Here is a 17,662-nt window from a genome sequence, read left to right as displayed (position 1 = left end):
TAGCCTGTGAAAAACCGTGAAAACACAGAGATTAATTTTCAATATTCTTTCATTTATTTTTTATTAGGATGTGTTTATGTACTATAAAGTACACAAGTATTAAAAATGCAGCTTAGTGAATCTTCCTCTCCTCTTTTTCAAGATGGCAAGGCAAGCTGGCCTTCAAACTCCTGGCAAGCCTCTTTCTCGCCTCAGCCTCTCAAGAGGTAGGATTGCAGGTATGAATCACTGTTCCTGGCAAGTCAATCTTTTCTTCCCTTTTTGAGGTGTATGTACACTTGTGAAATATGTCCAGCACTGAGTCTCTCTCTTCCCAAAATATCTACATCCAGAGACACATCCTGAAGTCTCAGCTAACTGAGGCTGGCGAAGAAAACTCACCTGGGGAACCTTCAAGTTCCAGAACAGCCTGGGCAACACAGAGAAGTCTCATTTGACAGAAGTAGAATAGAGAAGGATGGAGTATGTGTAGTTCTGGCCGATTTCATCATGGGTAGATGATCCCTGTTCTTGAACTCTATCAAGATGGCATTATACAATGTGTAAAGTATTTTACCTTGCTAGCAAGCAGGATGATGTCATAGAAAGTTCATAGAGAAAAGAAGCCAGTGGAATTGGAAAGAGAGCAGAGAGGAGTAGATGAGTGGGTTTGAGTGGATGAAAGGGAAAGGAGAAATGTAATTTACATTATAATTTCAAAAATAAGGAAACAGGCAGAAGAGAGAAGTATCACAGATGACTTTGGGATCAAAGGCAAACATTCACTCTCTAGCTTTGCCGCTATATAAATAACTCTGCTTAAAAACCCATCTGCTGCATATACTACTCTCAGTGAAGGATACATTTACTCATCTTTCTGAGGTTTTAGGACTCCAGGAGGTTCAACCTTCTGTCTTTTTTCTTCTAGAACATTTCTGTCTTCTAGACCCTATACACATTTCCTAAAGGAGAGACCCTCAACTTTCTGGGATGAGAAATTGTTGACCTCTTGGGGTTTTTCTTCCATTGTGTGTGTGTGTGTGTGTGTGTGTGTGTGGTTTTTTTCTCTGCTATGGCATTTAGCAGTTTATTGTGACCATCAACATGACTGCAAAGCTCTGGGAAGCCTGAGGTCAGGAACTGATTTCTCTAGAAAGCCTTACCAATCGGAGAAGTTCTCTATATTTCTGTGAATGAGTGAGCCGACTCTATTGCATTATTTTAGAAATGCGTACTTGGGTTAACTATACGATTCCGAAAAGACATTTGTGGATTTCTTACTTCCTGAGTTTAATATGCTGCGCTTCACAAGAAAGTGTGGTTTCTAAAACAAAGTGACCGTACTGGGCATGTGGTGTGTACACTTCTTCTGTTTACGGGGTTGGGGTGGGGCTTTTTGCCAGAATGAATGAGATTTGGCACAATAAACAAGCTAAGCAGAAAAGCCAACAAACTCAGTAGGTTTACAACTCTACACAGATGCAATACACAAAGAACAAAGGGACAGAGCTATCGTGCGGAATGGGCAAGCAACTTAGACTGAATGATCACACAATTAGGGGGATTTTCTTGGTTGTTAAGTCTTTTGTCAGTCTTTGGAGAGGAGATGTAAGAATTCCAGGGTTATAGTGGAGTCATAGAGGGTGACGGAAAGTACTTAAGTGGTAGGTGTATATGATACTCAGAAAGTAGGTTCATTTCTAAGGAGTATCCAAAGGGGTATAAGTACCCATAAAATCACAATAACCCATTGGCAATGCTTCAAAGAAATTCCAAGCGATTGCCTTGCACCAGAGAAGATTCCCCACAAATTGAACACAGATCTGTCCCAAAAGTCAAATGCAATGGTAGCTTCCTCCTCTACTTCCGACAATTCACATTTATGGCCCTCTGTCACTTTCACCGGTCCATCTTTGCCTCTAAAGTCAGTAGTTACTAGACAGAGCATCTTTCCTAACTTGTTCTCTATATATATATCCATAGGGTGTTCACACATCCCAGCATACCTGATATTATCAATCACGCACCTTACACACTCAAAAATAGCACAGAAGGTATGGTATTTGGACGAAGATAGAGTGTATGGTGGTTTTAATTGTGAGCCTTACACTCAAGCTGTCTAGCTCCCTCCCTAGGCTCGTCCCCTATGCCCTGTGCTTTAATTAAGCTTCAAGAGCCCTAACCTACAGCTTTTAAACACAGGTGCTTGAAGCTTTAGTTAAGGAAATTAGCAGGAAAAACATAGAAGATAAAGAAGGGGGTAAAAGTTGGCTAAAGATGGCAATAAGAGAACAAAATTAAAAAGGGATACAGTGTAGCTTAAGCAAGTAATTACTAGTCCCACTTGATATATAACTGACCAGAGCTTGCTGTGTATAGTGTGTGTGCATACGTGTGTGTGTGTGTGTGTGTGTGTGTGTGTGTGTGTGTGGTGATGCTGTAGCAAAATACCTGAGCCAGGAGCCCTTCTTATATTTACAAAGGACAGAAATGTATTTCTTGTAGTTCTGGAAGAAGAGCAGTCTAAGATTAAGGTGCCAGCAGAGTTAGTATCCAAGGAGGACTGTTCTGCCTCCAAGATGGCACAGTTCCTGAGAGCCCGGCGTGCGGAGTCCTCACAGGGACACGATAGTATTCACAGGGCAGAGCCTCACGACTCAATCTCTCCTAAAGGTCCCACCTTTTTAAACACAACGTTGCTTAGGGGATTAAGTTTCAACATGAATTTGGGAAGGGGAGGGTCATTAGCCATTTCAGGCAGATGTGGCTCGTACTGAGATAGATACAGAGGAGCATACCGGGATGGAGGAAGTTAGTATCGATGCAGGGGAACATGGACCAGACTGACCCGAGAGGCCTAGAAACACTCTCCAAATTCTCAGTAAATGCCCACGTTTCTTTTGAAAACAGTTTTTATTTATTCTTTGAGAATTTCATGCATGGGTGTATTCTGATCATGCTCGTCCCCCCGTTAGCTTAAGTCCCTCCCACTTCCTGTGAACCTCCTCTTTTCCCAGTGTACTCATAGCCCTCCTCCTCCTTTCGTGTTGTCGTCTTTTTTTTTTTTTTTTTTTTTTTTTTTTTAATAACCCATCGGTCTGAATTCGGGCTGCTTGACTGTGCGTGTCGGGAGGATTATTTTGCATCAGGAGCAATTGACCAATACCATTTACCTTACACTTCTCAAGGCAAAATGACTCCCAACCCCCAACAGCCATTAACAGTCAATAGTTCCTCACCTGGGGGGAAAGGACCCATACCCTATTCCTGCTGGGAAACACCCACATTTCATCCTTGGGCACCTCTGTGGCAAGTCACTTTTGCCTAACGTGTTTTTCCTCACTTTCCATCTTCCCTGTCGTGATTTTTTTTTTTTCAGTTCTTACCACAAATACTGCTTTAACCATGTCTCTCTGGTTGCTTTTGCTTGTGTTTTGTTCCACAGCCCTGGGGATTGAACTGAGAGCTCATACGAATGCCAGGAGAGCATTCTGTCAGGGACTTGTACCTCAGTCCTTTTTTGTTGTTGTTGTTTTGTTTTTGATCTTGAGAGTCTCGCTACGTTGTCCAGGCTGATCTTGAGCTAGTCTGCATCAGAGCTAGGGCTTGGCCTTTTGAGCCTGGATCTACCTGAACTCTGGGATTATGTCATCTACTGTAGAATTGCATAGAAGTTAGATTGTTCTAATATTACAACTTCCGGTGTTTACTCAGCGTTTACTCATCAAGTGAGAGCTATCTCACCTGTCTGACTAAACACACTCTCACCTGCTCTCCACATAACAGGAGAGCGGCGTCAGGACTGGAAGTGGAAATACTGGAAGTGAATTATACCAAGGAGGCTGGTCCTCAGAATCCTGTCGTTGAAGCCTTCTTTTATTTCTCATTGCACAAATTAATGAGGCCATTATATTTTCTTAGGCTCAGACACTGTGAATTAATCATGTCCAGCCATTGTTCTTCTATCCTCAAAACTATTGCGTAACCAGCCCCTCCAAATTGTCTCCTACCTTCCAAGAAGCAAGGAGACTCCTAAGACTCAGGAAACTTGAAAGGACTTGCAGGGCCTCTCCCTGAGGTTATTATGATAGCAGTTGCTGGAGGAGAGGAGTCTCAGAGGGCTGCCTGTCAACCGGGCGGAAGATCCCAGGGATGCGACTTTTGTGAGCTGTCGCCATGTTGGGTGGGATTTTTGGTTACCTGTGCTCCTGTACGTAATCCCAATAAATGAATTGCTCTACCAAGCTGGACTCAGGAGTTGTTTCTTTGGTCTGTCATTGGTGCCCTGGCTGGAATGTATAGATGTCTGGTCATGTCTCCCCAGGAAAGCTCACATAGCAAGTACTGCCTCCACACCTTCCTCAGATGTAGCAATAGTTGTTCTACTTTTAGATCAGCTCCTTTATGTTTCCTTTTTATAGTCTCCACAGGTAAGAGAGAATACATGGAATTTGTTTATCTGTGTGCGGCTTATTCACTTAACACAATATGCTCCATTGTACTACAAATGGTAAGATTTGATTCTTCTTTATGGGTGAATAATATTCTACACTTCCCCACACATAATTTTATTTATCCATTCACCTGCTAACAGGCACTAGGCTCATTTTCATAATAGTGCCTTGATAAACATGGACACTAGGGTGGAATTTTTTGTATATGGACTTCAGTTTCTTTGTAGGTATGCCCAGCAGTGATGCAGCCTAACAATATGGTAATTCTATTTTTAGGATTTTTTTTTTGAGGGACATTCATGCTGCTTTTCATAGTGGTTGGACTAATTTACGTTCATTGTCTACATCCTCGACCGTTTTTATTTGTTAATTAATTATTTAGTAGTAGCTCTTCTAACTGGGGATCTCATTTCATTGTGCATTATAATTTTTAATACTTTAAAAACTTTTACTTATTTTTATTTTATATATATATATGAATGTTTTGCTTATATGCATGTATGTGTCTAGTGCCCACAGAAGCCAGAGGCAGCATTGGATCCCTTGGAACTTGAGTTACAGATGGACATGAGCCACCGTGTGGGTGCTAGAAACGGAACTCAGGTCTTTTGGAAAAGCAGCCAGTGCTCCCAACTGCTGAGCCAGTCCTCCAGAACTTCACTGTACATAAAATTTTTAATTTGCACTTCCCTAGTGGCTGATGGTATTGAACTTTTTTCTTTTTTTTTCCTTTAAAAAATGGATTTTTAAAACTTACTTTTCCAATGTTATCCCCTTTCCTGGTTTCCTGTCCATAATTCTCCTATTCCCTCCCCCTCCCCCTTCTTTTATGAGGGTGCTCCCCCCACCCCTCCCCACCTCCCTGCCCCGACATTCCCCTACACTGGGGCATTGAGCCTTGGCAGGACTAAGGGCTTCTTCTCCCAACAAGGGCATCCTCTGCTACCTATGCAGCTGGAGCCATGGGTCTGTCCATGTGTACTCTTTGGATGGTGGTTTAGTCCCTGGGAGCTCTGGTTGGTTGGTATTGTTGTTCTTATGGGGTTGCAAACCCCTCCTGAACCTTTTTTCTTGTATTTGTCAGACATCTCTATTTCTCCTTTTGAGAGGTGCCTTCAGGTCATTGGCCAATCTTTTTTGTTTTTTGTTTTTTTAAGATTTACTTATTGTTCATATATACGAGTATACTGCACTGACTTCAGCCTGTGCTGAAGAAGCTGCCTTTTCTCCAAAGTACGTTTTTGGCATTTTCATTTATAAATCATTTGGCAGTAGATGAGTAGATTTTTTTCTAAATTCTCTACTCCATTAGTCTATAAATCTTTAATGCTAATTTCCATAGGTTTTTTTTTTTTTAATGAATCAATGAGCTTTATTGGAGTTACTTACAGGGCAATGGGGACAGAGTTGTTGACCAGAGCACAAGGGACTCATAGTCAGTAGTTATTCTGAAGCGTGACCCAGCATTTGATAAGGATTACGAATACTGGATACTCAAAGCACACCGTATACCTGTAGGTATCTCTCAGTCTTTAGAACATGCTTTTAGATTAGATATTATGTTGCCTCCAACATCGCTATTTTTGTTCCAGAATGTTTTGACTTTCTGAAGTCTTTGTTCTTTCCAGTGAACCTTAGGATTGTCTTCTAGATCTGGTGTTGATATTCTGGGCGGAGGTGGAGGTGGGTGTTGAATTGGATGCATGGACCACTCTGGGTAGTATGGGTATTTTATCAATATGAATTCCTTCCATCGGTGCCTTCTTTGAAGATGCATGCAGCTGGACATCTGTCTTCTGAAGTTCACTGGGATTTACACATGCAAATTAGAAGCACTGGCTCCTTGTGAACTGTGGCTCTTTCCTCTCTACACTGATGTCTCCTTTGCTTGTCATTATCAGTCCCTGAGATGTGCATTTCATAATCTCCCACTATGGTTATTTCTCTACTTCCTCTGTCCTATGTATTCTAGCTTTGCTATCAATGGCTTCCAGATTTATTATGTTATGTTCTTATAGTGAGGTCTTATTATAAAGTGTGTTTGTGTCTTTTAAAATTAATGCACAAAAATGTAAAACTTGTACTTATTATGGATACGGTCATAATTACTTTTCTTTTCTTTTTTTTTGTTTTTGAGACAGGGGATCTCTATTATGGAGCTCTGGCTGTCCTGGAACTAGACATGTAGAGCAGGCTGGCCTTGAACTCCCAGTGATCCACCTGCCTCTGCCTTTGGGGTGCTGAGATTAAAGTCATGTCCCACCACCACGTGGCTTTAGTTACTTTTCTATGGCCATGAAAAGATATCACAACCAAGGCAACACACAGAAAAGTGGGTTTATTTGGTGTTTCCAGGTCCAGAAGTATGGGGGTGGATCACCACCATGTCAGAGCATGGCTGGAGATGGGCAGGCATGGCACTGAAGTGGCAGAGAACTCAACATCTTTTTCTTTTTTTTTTCAGTTTAGTAATCAGATTTATATTTTAAATTCTCAATCCACAATACATCCACACAATAAACTCACAACCCATTGATAAAGATATAAACTGCCCACCTAGATAATACAAATTGACCTATAAGAAATCCCTTAAGAAATATTCATAACTACCTATGGCTATTTAAGGCCACATGGATCTGGATCATCCTCCTCTGCCTCCATCTTGGTTCTTCTCTTCTTTTTCCTCTCTCCCCACTTACCAAAACTCTGTACTGGCCCCACTTTCTCACTTTACTTGTGCCAGCCCTCACCTCCATATAGACATCAACCTACACGCTCTAGTATGAATCCTTTCATGATTGTGAAGCTGACTATGAGTGGCAAAGGATTTACGACAGTGCTTACATTCATAAGGCTTCACTCCAGTATGTGTTGCTTTATGTATTCGGAGACCAGAGTTACACACAAAGGCTCTACCACAAGAGCTCAACATCTTACTCCACAAACGGGAAGCAGAAAGAGTTAATTGGGAGTGACATGGGCTTTTAAAACTTTCAAGCCTTCCCTCAGAGACACCCTTCCTCTACTAAAGCCAAATCTTCCTAATCTTCCCCAAACCATTCCAACAATTGGGGACCAAGCATTCAAATATAAGAGTAATATTGCTATCAATGGCTTCCAGATTTATTATGTTACATTCTTATAGTGAGGTCTTATTATAAGCTATCTTTGTGTCCTTTAAAACTAATACATGTCGCTGCTCCTAAACCCCGTGGGAGAGATAGCTCATCGCCCAGACAGGTGGGCACTTCTGAGACTACAGGACAGAGAGACTGCCAGTACTGCCCATTCTTGCCCACATCCATGGCCCAAGAGGAAACTGAATAGGGCCTCTGAGAACAGGAAGAGAGGGGCACTCAACCTGCAGCAATGCTGTGGTCCAGACTCTGCCCGGATCTGAAGGGACCTGGTCAAACAACTCCCTGCACCCAAATCCCGTGGGAGGGAGAGCTAGACCTTCAGAGGGGCAGACACGCCTGGGAAGCCAGAGGAGACTACTCTCTGCCCACATTTCTGACCCTAGAGGAAAATGCCTAACACCATCTGGGCCCCCTGTGCACAGGGTCCTGAGAGAAGGCGGGGCAGGCCCTTCTGGTTGCTGCCCTCATGGAGAACTGAAACCCAGCTCTGAGGATCGACTCCAGGTCTGAGACCAGAGGTAAGATCAACTTTTCTGCTCCAAGTGACCTGCCTGGTGGACTCAGGACACACGCCTACAGGAACACCTGAAGGCTATAGACAGGAACGACTACACACCTGAAAGCAGAACACTCTGTTCCCATAACTGGCTGAAAGAGAACAGGAAAACAGGTCTACAGCACTCCTAACACACAGGCCTATAGGACGGTCTAAGTACTGTCACAAATAGGAGAACAAGGTAACAGCAGAGACAATGTATGGCAAGAGGCACACGCAGGAACCCAAGCAACAGAAACCAAGACTACATGGCATCATCGGAGCCCAATTCTCCCACCAAAGGAACCACTGAATATCCAAACACACCAGAAAAGCAAGATTTAGATTTAAAATCACATTTGATCATGATGATGGAGGGCTTCAAGAAAGACATGAAGAACTCCCTTAGAGAAATGCAGGAAAACACAAATAAACAAGCAGAAGCCTATAGAGAGGAAACACAAAAATCCCTGAAAGAATTATAGGAAAACACAATCAAAGGTGAAGGAATTAAAAATGGAAAAAGAAGCAATAAAGAAAGCACAAGGGGAGACAACCCGGGATATAGAAAACCAAAGGAAGAGACAAGGAGCCGTAGATACAAGTATCACCAACAGAATACAAGAGATAGAAGAGAGAATCTCAGGAGCAGAAGATTCCATAGAAATCATCGAAACAACTGACAAAGATAATGTAAAATGGAAAAAGCTCCTGGCCCAAAACATACAGGAAATCCAGGACTCAAAGATCAAACCTAAGGATAATAGGTATAGAAGAGAGTGAAGACTCCCAGCTCAAAGGACCAGTAAATATCTTCAACAAAATCATAGAAGAAAACTTCCCTAACCTAAAGAAAGAGATGCCCATAAACGTACAAGAAGCCTACAGAACTCCAAATAGATTGGACCAGAAAAGAAACTCCTCCCATCACATAATAGTCAAAACACCAAATGCACAAAACAAAGAAAGAATATTAAAAGCAGAAAGGGGAAAAGGTCAAGTAACATATAAAGGCAGACCTATCAGAATTACACCATACTTCTCACCAGAGATGATGAAAGCCAGAAGATCCTGGACAGATGTCATACAGACCCTAAGAGAACACAAATACCAACCCAGGTTACTGTATCCAGCAAAACTCTCAATTAACATAGATGAAGAAACCAAGATATTTCATGACAAAACCAAATTTACACAATATCTTTCTACAAATTCAGCACTACAAAGGATAATAAGTGGTAAAGCCCAACACAAGGAGGCAAGCTACACCCTAGAAAAAGCAAGAAACTAATCGTTTTGCAACAAAACAGAGAAGACAAGCACACAAACATAATCTCACATCCAAACACGAATATAACAGGAAGCAGGAATCACTATTCCTTATTATCTCTCAACATCAATGGACTCAATTCCCCAATAAAAAGACACAGATTAAAAAAACGGATACACAATGAGGAACCAATAATTTGCTGCCTACAGGAAACACACCTCAGAGACAAAGACAGACACTACCTCACAGTAAAAGGCTAGAAAACAAGTTGCCAAGCAAATGCTCTGAAGAAGCAAGCTGGAGTAGCCATTCTAATATTGAATAAAATTGATTTTCAACCAAAAGTCATCAAAAAAGATAAGGAAGGACCCTTCATATTCATCAAAGGAAAAATCCACCAAGATGAACTCTCAATCCTAAATATCTATGCTCCAAATACAAGGGCACCTACATACATAAAAAAAACCTTTACTAAAGCTCAAAGCACATTGCACCTCACATGATAATAGTAGGAGATTTCAACACCCCACTCTCATCAATGGACAGATCATGGAAACAGAAATTAAACAGAGACATAGACAGACTAAGAGAAGTCATGAACCAAATGGATTTAGAAGGTATTTATAGAACATTCTATCCTAAAACAAAAGGATATACCTTCTTCTCACCACCTCATGGTACTTTCTCCAAAATTGACCATATAATTGGTTATAAAACAGGCCTCAACAGATACAGAAAGATAGAAATAATCCTATGCGTCCTATCAGACCACCATGGGCTAAAGTTGGTCTTCAATAACAATAAGGAAAGAACGCCCACATGTACATGGAAGTTGAACAATGCTCTACTCAATGATAACCTGGCCAAGGAAGAAATAAAGAAAGAAATTAAAGTCTTCTTACAATTTAATGAAAATGAAGGTACAACATACCCAAACTTATGGGACACAATGAAAGCTGTGCTAAGAGGAAAACTCATAGCTCTGAGTGCCTGCAGAAAGAAACAAGAGAGAGCATAGCAGCTTGACAGCACACCTAAAAGCTCTAGAACAAAAAGAAGCAAATACACACAAGAGGAGTAGAAGGCAGGAAATAATCAAACTCAGAGCTGAAATCAACCAAGTAGAAACAAAAAGGACCATAGAAAGAATCAACAGAACCAAAAGCTGGTTCTGTGAGAAAATCAACAAGATAGATAAACCCTTAGCCAGACTAACCAGAGGACACAAAGAGTGTGTCCAAATTAACAAAATCAGAAATGAAAAGGGAGACATAACAACGGAATCAGAGGAAATTCAAAAAATCATCAGATCTTACTACAAAAGCCTATATTCAACAAAACTTGAAAATCTGGAGGAAATGGACAATTTCCTAGACAGATACCAGGTACTGAATATGAATCAGGTACAGATAAACCATTTAAACAACCCCATAACTCCTAACGAAATAGATGCAATCATTAAAAGTCTCCCAACCAAAAATAGCCCAGGTCCAGATGGGTTCAGTGCAGAATTCTATCAGACCTTCATAAAAGACCTCATACCAATACTATCCAAACTATTCCACAAAAATTGAAACAGATGAAGCACTACCGAATTCCTTCTATGAAGCCACAATTACTCTTACACCTAAACCACACAAAGACCCAACAAAGAAAGAGAACTTCAGACCAATTTCCCTTATGAATATCGATGCAAAGATACTCAATATAATTCTTTCAAACCGAATCCAAGAGCACATCAAAACACTCATTCATCATGAGCAAGTAGGCTTCATCTCAGGTATTTAGGGATGGTTTAATATACAGAAAACCATCAACATAATCTACTATATAAACAATCTGAAAGATAAAAACCACATGATCATTTCACTAGATGCTGAGAAAGCGTTTGACAAAATTCAACACCCCTTCATGATAAAAGTCCTGAAAAGAACAGGAATTCAAGGCCCATACCTAAACATAGTAAAAGCCATAACAGCAAACCAGTAGCTAACATTAAACTAAATGGAGAGAAACTTGAAGCAATCCCACTAGAATCAGGGACTAGACAATGCTGCCCACTCTCTCCCTACTTATTCAATATAGTTCTCGAAGTTCTAGCCAAAGCAATCAGACAACAAAAGGAGATCAAGGGGATACAGATTGGAAAGGAAGAAGTCAAAATATCACTATTTGCAGTGATTGTATATTTAAGTGATCCCAAAAGTTCCACCAGAGAACTAATAAACCTGATAAACACCTTCAGCAAAGTGTCTGGGTATAAAATTAACTCAAATAAATCAGTAGCCTTCCTCTACACAAAGAAGCTTAGAAAGAAATTAGGGAAACAACACCCTTCATAATAGTCCCAAATAATATAAAATACCTCGGTGTGACTTTAACCAAGCAAGTGAAAGATCTGTATGATAAGAACTTTGAGCCTTGAAAGAAAGAAATTGAAGAAGATCTCAGAAGATGGAAAGATCTCCCATCCTCATGGATTGGCAGGATTAATATAGTAAAAATGGCTATTTTACCAAAAGCGATCTACAGATTCAATGCAATCCCCGTCAAAATTCCAACCCAATTCTTCATAGAGTTAGACAGAACAATTTGCAAATTCATCTGGAATAACAAAAAACCCAGGATAGCTAAAACTATCCTCAACAATAAAGGACTTCTCGGGGAATCACTATCCCTGAACTCAAGCAGTATTACAGAGCAATAGTGATAAAAACTGCATGGTATTGGTACAGAGACAGGCAGATAGACCAATGGAATAGAACTGAAGACCCAGAAATGAACCCACACACCTATGGTCACTTGATTTTTGACAAAGGAGCCAAAATCATCAAGTGGAAAAAAGATAGCATTTTCAGCAAATGGTGCTGGTTCAACTGGAGGTCAGCATGTAGAAGAATGCAGATTGATCCATTCTTGTCACCCTGTACAAAGCTTAAGTCCAAGTGGATCAAGGACCTCCACATCAAACCAGATACACTCAAACTAATAGAAGAAAAGGTGGGGAAGAGACTCGAACACATGGGCACTGGGGAAGATTTCCTGAACAAAACACCAATGGCTTATGCTCTAAGATCAAGAATCGACAAGTGGGATCTCTTAAAACTACAATTACCAATCCTACAACTTATAGAGGGCTCATATCCAAAATAAACAAAGAACTCACGAAGTTAGATGGCAGGAAGACAAATAACCCTATTAAAAAATGGGGTTCCGAGCTAAACAAAGAATTCCCAGCTGAGGAATGTCAAATGGCTGAGAAGCACCTAAAGAAATGTTCAACATCTTTAGTCATAAGGGAAATGCAAATCAAAACAACCCTGAGATTCCACCTCACACCAGACAGAATGGCTAAAATCAAAACTCTGGATACAGCAGATGCTGGCGAGAATGTGGAGAAAGAGGAACACTCCTCCTTTGTTGGTGGGAATGTAGACTGGTACAACCATTCTGGAAATCAGTCTAGAGGTTCCTCAGAAAATTGGACATTGAACTACCTGAGGACCCAGCTATACCTCTCTTGGGCATATACCCAAAAGATGCCTCATCATATAACAAAGGCACGTGCTCCACTATGTTCATAGCAGCCTTATTTATAATAGCCAGAAGCTGGAAAGAACCCAGATGCCCTTCAACAGAGGAATGGATACAGAAAATGTGGTACATCTACACAATGGAATATTACTCAGCTATCAAAAACAATGACTTTATGAAATTCATAGGCAAATGGATGGACCTGGAAGATATCATCCTGAGTGAAGTAACCCAATCACAGAAAAACTCACATGGTATGCACTCATTGATAAGTGGATATTAGCCCAAATGCTCGAATTACTCTAAATGCACAGAACACATGAAACTCAAGAAGGATGACCAAAATGCGAATGCTTCACTCCTTCTTTAAAAGGGGAACAACATTTAGAACAGAGGCTAAAGGAAAACCCATTCAGAGCCTGCCCCACGTGTGGCCCACACATATACAGCCACCAAACTAGATAAAATGGATTAAGGAAAGAGGTGCAGGCTGACAGGAACTGGATGTAGATCTCTCTTGAGAGACACAGTCAGAATACGGCAAATACATAGGTGAATGCCAGCAGCAAACCACGGAACTGAGAAAGGGACCCCCGTTGAAGGAATCAGAGAAAGGACTGGAAGAGCTTGAAGGGGCTTGAGACCCCATATGAACAACGCCAACCAACCAGAGCTTCCAGGGACTAAGCCACTACCGAAAGACTATACATGGACTGACCCTGGGCTCCAACTGCATAGGTAGCAATGAATAGCCTAGTAAGAGCACCAGTGGAAGGGGAAGCCCTTGGTCCTGCCAAGACTGAACCCCCAGTGAACAGAATTGTTAGGGGGAGGGCGGTAATGGGGGGAGGATGGGGAGGGGAACACCCATGTAGAGGGGGAGGGGAGGGGCTAGGGGGATGTTGTCCTGGATACTGGGAAAGGGAATAACAATTGAAATGTAAATAAATACCCAATTTAATAAAGATGGAGGGAAAAAAACTAATACATAAAAATACCCCATGGCGTCATTTGTTCTAACCCTTGTTTTAAAGTCTTACTGAATATAGTCCCCAAATCTTTACTTTTTGTGATGGTGCAGTGGGAAAAGGTCTGCATATATACCCCAGGTTTACCTCAAACTCCTAATATTGCCTCAACTTCCTGAATTATGTGTGTGTTCCACAATATGGGGTGTGTGTGTGTGTTTGTGTGTGTGTGTGTGTGTGTGTGTGTGTGTGTGTGTCCATATGCAGGGCCACAGGATACAACCTCAGATGTCAATCCTCAGTGCTCCCACCTTCTCCTTTTGAGACAGCTTTTTTTCTCACTGCCCCAGAACTCCCAAGTAGGTTGAATTAGCTGGCCAGTGAGCCCCATGGAGCTAATATCTCTTCCATCGCCCCAGCTCTGGGATCAGGAGTGTATGCCACCATGCTCGGTTTATAGATACACATCCAGGGCCTCATTCTCACAAGGCAAGCGCTGTATTGACTAAGTACCTCCAGCCATCTCCAGCTCTCTGAGAGATCATAGCATTCATTTGGAATTTGTGAAGATTTCTCTACTCTAAATGAGGACCTTGGGCTCTTCCTGAACAATGTCAGAAGCCTACACGCTCTTCTTATGTTTGTCACCCACCACATGTCATGCTGCTATTGCTGCTGTGTACTTTTACTCTTTTTATAAGCAGCATTGAGTTCTCTGAGTGATGTAGCAGGTGAGTGGCAGGGCCTGCTCTCCTATTCTCATGACCCCATTGAGGCCAAGTCTGCTAATGCCTCCAGTAGCGAGAGCCAAGGGGTAGGGAGATCTCTCCCTTGGTCCTGCCACCACAGGGCAGACAAGAGTCAGGGTCAGCTCTTCTACACGCATGCCCTCAGGGCTGGTTCACCCACAACCTGCCACACCCAGGGTCAGCTCTACTGTGCTGCCCAGCTGAGGTTCAGGGCCTGTTCCCCCAAATAAGTCAGCAGGTGAGGGGCAGAGACTGCTCTCCTGCTTTCACGACCCCAGGAAAAGAAGACATTTATAATGCATGTAATTGACAAGAGAATCAGTCCGAACATATGTCATTGAGAAAAAATTGACAAAAACAGCTTTGAAAAAAACATATCAAAAGTCCAATAAGCACAAGTTGTCTCTTTGGTCAAAAACAAAATGCAAATTAATAAGCTATTATTATACACTCACATAAGAGAGTATGACTTTAAAAGATAGAAATGTCAGAGTCAGAGTGAACAGAACTCTCTACGTTAATAAAAACACATGGCAGAGATTAGTGTTGTCCCCAAGGAATTGAAAGACACACGAGTGGTTGTCCTCATTATATAAATTTTCGAACTGCTAATCCAGGCCCTTGTGAAGGCCAGTGGATCTTCAATGATGACGACTATGTAGAATTGTCGTAAGAATTACCATAGAGATTAGTGAACTGGAATTGCAAGTCTAGAAACAAGTTCATCCTCTGTGGTTATGGTGGTTTGAAAAGGAATCATCCCCATAGACTCATGTGTTTGAATGGTTGGCCACAGTAAGTGGCACTATTAGTAGGTGTGGCCTTGAGTGGGCGTGGCCTTGTTGGCGTGGGTGTGGCCTTGTTGGCGTGGGTGTGGCCTTGTTGGAGTGGGTGTGGCCTTGTTGGAGGAAGTGTGTCATTGTGGGGGTGGGACTTTGAGGTCTCCTATGCTCAAGCTATACCCAGTGTGGTACACAGTCTCCTGCTGCCTTCAGATCAAGATGTAGAACTCTCAGCTCCTTCTGCAGCACCATGTCTGCCTGCACACTGCCATGCTTCTCACCATGATGATAATGAACCTCTGATCCTGCAAGTCAGCCCCAATGAAACGTTTTCCTTTTTAAGACTTGCTGTCTTTTTACAGCAATGGAAACCCTAAGACAATGATCAACTAATTTAAAATTTTTTATCTTTATTTTGTGCATATATGTGTGTGTTTGTGTGTTTGTGGCACATGTGTGCAGGTGTATGCCCATGTATAACGTGCATGTGGAGACTAGAGGTCAATGTTGGGTGTTCCACCACCATTCCACCTTATTTTGTGACAGTTGTCTGTCACTGTACCTGCAGCTCCAAGATTTGGTTAAAATAGCTGACCAGCGAGCCCTATGATTCAATGCTGGGGCTACAGGTACATGGACTTTTATGTGGGTGCTGTGATTCCAAACTCAGGTTTTCATACTTGTATGGTAAACACATTACCAACTGAGCCTAGCAATTGATTTTTTAAAAGTTACCTAATTTTATTTTTATTTTGTGATTGTGTGGTACCAACTTTTGTCTTAGTTAGGGTTTCTATTGCTGTGAAGAGACACTATGACCACAGCTATTGTAAAGGAAATCATAAAGACCAGCTCACAGTTCAGAGGTTTAGCCCACTGTCATCATGGCAGAAGTTGGTGGCATGCAGGCAGGCAGGATGCTAGAGAATTCTGTATCTGGACCAGCAGGCAGTGGGAAGGGAGAGTGAGCCTCTGGGCCTGGCTTGAGCATCTAAGATCTCAAAGCCCACTCCCAGTGACACACTCCCTCCGACAAGGCCACGCCTGCTCCAACAGGACCACACCTCCTATTAGTGTTACTCTGTATGAGCCTATGGGCCATTTTCACTCAAACCGGAACACCCAGTGTATAAAGAGTATTTTACAAAATTATAAAAAAGGAAGTGGTTGTGGAGATGGCTTAGCTGTTAAGAGAACTCGCTGCTGCCACATCTATGCCTGGTTTCAAGGGATGGATCTGACTGTCGTGATGAGGAAATAAAGACAAGACAGTCAGGCAGACAGAAAATTGGGGTCAGGGTCTAGGCTCTTAGATGGAGAAACCTCAGCAACCTGGAAGTTCGGTGTGTTTACTGTATAAAACTGAATAGAGAGGGAGGGCCATTGCATACCACTGAACAGGAGGCAGAGTTCTTACATACAGATAAACAAGGAGGTGGAGGACTCGCTGCTGGTTGGGTTTTGGTTTTTAGTCTTTTCAAGCAAATTTGTTCGGAGCTAGTTTTTGAGGCTTCTACCCACTGCCATGGAGGAGCCATCAGAGAAAGTCAACCCAGTTGTGGACCCAGAAACTCCTCAGATGAAAGATGAAGAGGGCTCATCGGATGATTCAGAAGTCCCACAACCAGAAACACTAGTACAGGTCATGAAAACGCTAACCCTGAACCCCAGTGCCAATCAGTCAGCACATCGTCTCAGCCTCCATCACCGGATTGGGAGCAGCCCTGTGGAGAACAGAAGTGAAAGAATCTTGAGGGAAGTTCAAAGCGCCTTCCCCAAGAGAAAGGTCTGCACCTTGCTGTTGGTGTTGAAAGATCCTATAGCAAGGATGAGAAGATTTGTTCGGATTGAGCAGAGACAAAGAAGGCTTGAAGGAAATGAGTATAAAGGGAACACTGAGCCATTCATATGTCCCTGCACTTTCTGCCATTATCAGAGATGGGATCCTTCTGAGAATGCTAAAACCAGGAAGAATTAGGACAGTCAGTTTAAATTGTACACTGTCCTTCCTGTTAAAGATGCCACGCAGCAGCTATGAAAGCTGGTATTTGTTTGTTAATTAAGATTTATGATTTTAACTTTTCCTGGTGCTGGGGACTCTTCTAACTTGTTAACCTTTCAGTTATATAGGATGTGTGACGTTTGGATTCATGTGAATGACTTAAACTTACCCAAAGAATCGAGAATGAGTCAAAGCGTTCTGTGAACTTTAGAAGCCTCAAGCCCGGGGCTGAGAAACAATGTAACTAGA

The 17,662-nt window shown here is 42.0% G+C and overlaps 1 protein-coding gene across 1 annotated transcript; it reads left to right on the top strand.

Annotated features, from left to right (window-relative positions):
- The first annotated feature begins 16,936 nt into the window (after positions 1–16,936).
- Positions 16,937–17,389, top strand: LOC116906848 (developmental pluripotency-associated protein 3-like). Its single transcript, XM_032909742.1, has one exon. It carries the CDS (start codon positions 16,937–16,939, stop codon positions 17,387–17,389), a length of 453 nt encoding a protein of 150 aa, XP_032765633.1.
- Positions 17,390–17,662: the final 273 nt, after the last annotated feature.

This window comes from Rattus rattus, chromosome 8 (assembly GCF_011064425.1).
Source record: "Rattus rattus isolate New Zealand chromosome 8, Rrattus_CSIRO_v1, whole genome shotgun sequence".
Classification (NCBI taxonomy): Eukaryota; Metazoa; Chordata; class Mammalia; order Rodentia; family Muridae; genus Rattus; species Rattus rattus.
Note: the sequence above shows the minus strand (reverse complement) of the source record. Positions and strands in the feature narration are given on the sequence as shown.

What these genes read in the sequence shown, in the direction of transcription:
- LOC116906848 (XM_032909742.1), top strand. Translation starts at nt 16,937, where the DNA reads ATGGAGGAGCCATCAGAGAAAGTCAACCCAGTTGTGGACCCAGAAACT.